At 51.4% G+C, this 4,658-nt stretch overlaps 1 protein-coding gene across 1 annotated transcript; it reads right to left on the bottom strand.

The window, feature by feature from the left end:
- Positions 1–1,890: 1,890 nt before the first annotated feature.
- LOC131284451 (uncharacterized) lies at positions 1,891–4,358 on the bottom strand. The gene is made up of 4 exons (XM_058313310.1): positions 3,984–4,358; positions 3,754–3,887; positions 2,402–3,686; positions 1,891–2,328 (listed from the first exon to the last, which is right to left on the bottom strand). Exons 1-4 carry the CDS (start codon positions 4,308–4,310, stop codon positions 1,891–1,893), a joined length of 2,184 nt encoding a protein of 727 aa, XP_058169293.1. The 5' UTR covers positions 4,311–4,358.
- Between the last annotated feature and the right edge of the window lie 300 nt (positions 4,359–4,658).

The following is a 4,658-nucleotide window of genomic DNA, read 5'->3' as shown; positions in this document are numbered from 1 at the left end:
TTCCTGGCGATTTCGTTAAACACCGACAGCGTCATAGAGTATATCGGTTGGGCTCACATTGAGTGCGATAAGGGCATGGCAATGGAAGCTCGGATGTAGAGGATTTTATATTTAAGTTGCTCTAGCTGTCGTTAGCCAGCAGTGTCGTATGAACGTCGCTGATGCCCACAAATGGTTGACCACAGTAGCCTCGGGATGTCTAGAGGGAGTTGCGTCGTGGTGTAAGTCTTGTGGATGAGGAAAATAATGTGCAAAGTTAAACGAAGTGAATTTGAAATTTAATTCTAGTGTTTGGCTCCTGCTAGCCACCTCGGTCACCTGTAATGTGACCACACTTGCTCTCTGGGAGCATCGCTGTGATCCCGGTTCTGAAGTGTTTGCCTGTGCGCTCCCGGACTTTTTGTACATACCCAACGAAAATATGTCCCGCTTGGTTGAGAACGACAAGGCGGCAACGCGTAAGATTAGCATCCACAGCGAGCACAGAAGAATGAGAGATGAGCTCAATCGGGACAACATTCTAGCGTACGATGCTGCGATGCACGGGGAACTGAAGCACCCGCGGGCAATTCATATCTTCAGAAGTAGACTAAAAGTGGTTGAGATACAGCTCGATTTGGAGTACGCCGCCTTTGTTGATGGATATATAAAGGAAGTGATCGTGCCGCCTACCGAAAAGGTGTACCCATTGCGCTACCTTGATCTCAATGACAACGCAATCTCAGACCCTCGCAACCTGAGCAAGCTGGTGAACCTACAGACGCTAAACTTGTCGCGGAACAGGTTCATGCGCTTGAATGCGGAGGTGTTCAAAGAAATGACCAATCTGTCGACCTTATCCCTATCGATGAATAGGATCACGCGGCTGTCCTTTGAAATGCTTCCGCCCAAGCTCGAGAGCTTGTATCTTCACATGAACATGTTGGAGGGTGTAGATTTCACCGGCGCTCATTTACCCGTACTGGAGGTGTGCTCGTTAAGCTACAACTTTATTACCGAGCTAGAGGTGTCGACGGTGCTTGCAGCTGCACCAAACCTGAAGCGAATAATGCTGAAACATAACGAATTCGGTAGACATATTGAGGGTAACATTAGCGCCAGTCTGAAGGAGGCCGGGGTGGCACACGACGACGACTTTGGTGGGGATCAGTCTGAGCAGAGGGATTATTTCAGTTACGACGATGAAGACGACGACAAGGAAGATGAAGAGCGTTTTTACAAGGATCGCAAAGCGCAGTTATACGAGCGCACCTTTTCTTGGCTGCTTTTGTTATCGAACTCGGCCGTGGTAGCATGGTTTTCCTATGATTATTACAAGCAAAGAAAAATAGAAACATAAAAAAATAATTCCATTTAGTGGCTTCTAATGCTATTTAATTAATACATACAGCTATTTACTTAATTGTGAAAGAATTATGTGTTTGCAATCATTTCTTTCAACCCCAACACATCATTCATCTTATGTTATCGTTTTTGTCCTTGTAATTATTTCTTTCGACCTACACGTATCATTGAGCGCATGTTTTCTTTTTTCTTATACGATCTAGTACCATGCTAGTATATATTATTATACTCTTCAATAAGATGTAGTTTTTACAATCACAATTATCTTCCATCGATTGCGTTAACTTAGGTTAACACATTCTAGCAGCTTTGCCCTACATTAGCATAGTTTATAAGGGAAAAAAACAAATATATCACCACAAACATTGTGAAGCATAACCGGAAATATAGATAAACACATGCTTCGTTATTGACTGAGCGACTACGATTAACTGATGGTGATGTTCTGCAACTTATACCTAAGGTTACGGTCGGATCGTTTTTTTTCTATTTTTGGTCGCCATTTACTTTGCACGGTCAATTCGCGTACAACTATCCCAGCACGCCTCACGGACGAACCTGTCGTGCGGATGGGAAATCCTTGACTGGAACCGAACCACCACCACCACCACCAACGATCGCTTCCGTAACCGAGCGGAGCTGGGCGAAGTCGAAGCGGGTCCCCTTTTTGGTTTCGTCCAAGCGCGCCGCACTGTGGGCGTACTCGCTGATCGTGACAGCGATCGGTTTCTGCGACTTCTTCATCGTCGGTGGGCCCGTCGCCTGCGGACAGAAGTAGTAGGACGGGGGCCGTGCCGGCGGTGGCTGCGGGTTGGTGAGTTTGAACGATTCGATCGACTCCAGCTCGGCACTGTCACCGCTCGCTTTGGCCATTTCCGAGGCCGCCACGCGACCCATCGTCCCCTTCGGTGACTTTCTCGTCATGCCATCCGCGACCGGCTGGACGTTCGACTGCTCACTGTTGGTGGCTTTCGATGGTTGTTTCTGGAGAAAGAGAAATGTTGGAAATACAAAACCTTTCATGTATAGGTATTTCGGTGCAAGGAAGCAAGTTTACCTTCAGCTCGGCATTATCGAAACCGTTCTTGAACATACGCTTGTGCACCGCCCGGAACTCGTCCATCAGTGCCGTGTGACGCTCGTCCGAGATGGCCATCGTTACTGGTCGCAGTCTGGTGCCCTTCTCCTTCAGTCGGTTCTCCAGCTCCGTCAGGGCGGCGGCCGGCCCAGTGGCTGCCGATGCGAGACCGATGTCCGCTCCCTGGGGGGCGTTTTTCTTTTGCGCCCGTCGGCGCAACTCGTCCGATATCGCACTGCTCAAGCTGTTTGCCGCGGAAATGGACGAGCCAATCGACGTTGGCTCCGAAGACGGCTGGGGTGGGGTCATCGTTGCCGGGGAAGATGGAACGTCCGCACCGCCGGGACCACCCGGTGAAGCGACGGGTAGAAAACTGTCCGCAAAGAGGGGTGGCGGTGGAGGAATGATCGAGCCGTTCAGACCGTCTGCGACTGGCGGTGCACCTGCAGCGTTGCCGCCGGTTGCAACAGCACCGACCGAGCCGGTGGACGCGCTCCGATGCACCTCGACAATGATCGTTTTCGTTTCACTCTGTTTCGCTTCGGGGTTCACGATGGTGCCGCGCTCCGAGAATTCGATGATTGTGGTGTTCTTCTTGCGATGCTGACCCAACGTCGTTGACCCGCCGGCTTTCGGTTGCTGTTGGGGAGTCGGTGGCTCCTTCTGCTGCTGCTGGGGTTGTGGTGGTGGCGCTGGTGGTGGGGCGGAGGATGTCTTTTCACCCGCTGCTCGGTTTAGCTCACCCATGGAAGCGGCCGCCGTACGACGACGTTCGTGCGAAATCGACTCCTCCCGTACGATGCTCAGCCGCTTCGACGTTTGATCACCCCAGCAAGGGCTCTGGTCGCCATTGACACTGCTGGCCGAGCTGTTGTACCCGCTGGACTCGCCGGGAAAGAGGTCCAACCCGGCGCTCGGTCGCACCACCAGCTCGAGCACGTGCGATGACTTCATGATCCCTACCGCCTCGCCGAACGACACCTCGGCGAAGCTGTGGCCATTGCAGGAGAGAATCTGATCACCCGGCCTCAGCCCAGCCTCCCGTGCCACCCCACCCTCCTTGGTGAACTGCACGAAGATACCCGGCTTCCAGTCCGGACCCTTGCAGATCCCGCAGCCCAGCTTGGTGCGTGGTGCCACCGAGAGGATCACCTTGAGGTCGCGACCACAGCCTACGCTGTCCTCCAACAGCAGCAGGGTGTCCTTTTTGTCCCGCGTCGCCCCGAAAGACACCACATGCCAGGTCAGTGGGTCTGCGGTACGTCTAAAAACGGAAGAACGCAATAATTAGAACACGATGCCTACGCTTTACCGTTGACGGCTAGACTTACTCCTTTATCGGAACGATGCCAAGGCCTCTCACTTTCATGATCAAGCGCTCCTGGTTGGCGATAAACTGGGCCAGCTCGCGATGTACCGCGTCCTCCACCTGGTATCCATTGACCCGAATAATTTGATCGCCCACCTACATACACACACACGGAAATGATCCAAAACAAATCGAATATTTTTTTCTGTTTAATTTTCCAAAGCCCATCGGAAGTCGGCCATCGGTGCCTACCTTTAATCCCTGCCGATCCGCTTCCGAATCGCGCTCGATAGCGGAAATGAAGAAGCCGGTCCCGTACTCCAGCCCGCCCCGGATGGAAAAGCCAAAGTTCGTACCGTTCGGTGGGTTCCGGTGGCCGTGACTCGGTGGGCGTACCAGCCGTACCGTTCGCATCCGTGCCTGCTGGCCCGCGTCTCCGCCCTCGCCCAGCGACTTGTGGTGATGGTGCGTCGATTTTTCCCGATGATTGCGTGCCTTTGCGGAGCGAAAGCTGGGCAGGGCTGGGGCGCCCGCTGCCAACGTCGACGAGGTTGGCCGGGTGTTGCAATAGTCGACCATTTTTGGAACTTGAGCGTAGAGGGTAGAAGGCTGATGGGAAATTGTGGTCCCCCCTAGTCTACAACAACGATGACCCTAGAGGGTTTGCGATAAGTTCTCCTTACGATGCACGTGCTTATGGTGGGGAAAAGAAAAAAAGAAACACAGATTAAACTTTATTTAACCCTTAATATAGTAGACAATTTGGTAAAACCGAATCTTAAAAAGATCAGCGAGATGCACTAGTTTTATTTATTGTCTGAATCCAACGCTTTTACATTATAACATTTTAATTACACGAACCTTTACAAAGTAGATCGTAATGTTTAAAGTTTTACTATTTTAAAATGTGTTGACAATATTGTTGCT

The sequence above is a fragment of the Anopheles ziemanni genome, chromosome 3 (assembly GCF_943734765.1).
Source record: "Anopheles ziemanni chromosome 3, idAnoZiCoDA_A2_x.2, whole genome shotgun sequence".
NCBI lineage: Eukaryota > Metazoa > Arthropoda > Insecta > Diptera > Culicidae > Anopheles > Anopheles ziemanni.
This window is presented reverse-complemented; position numbering and strand designations above follow the sequence as displayed.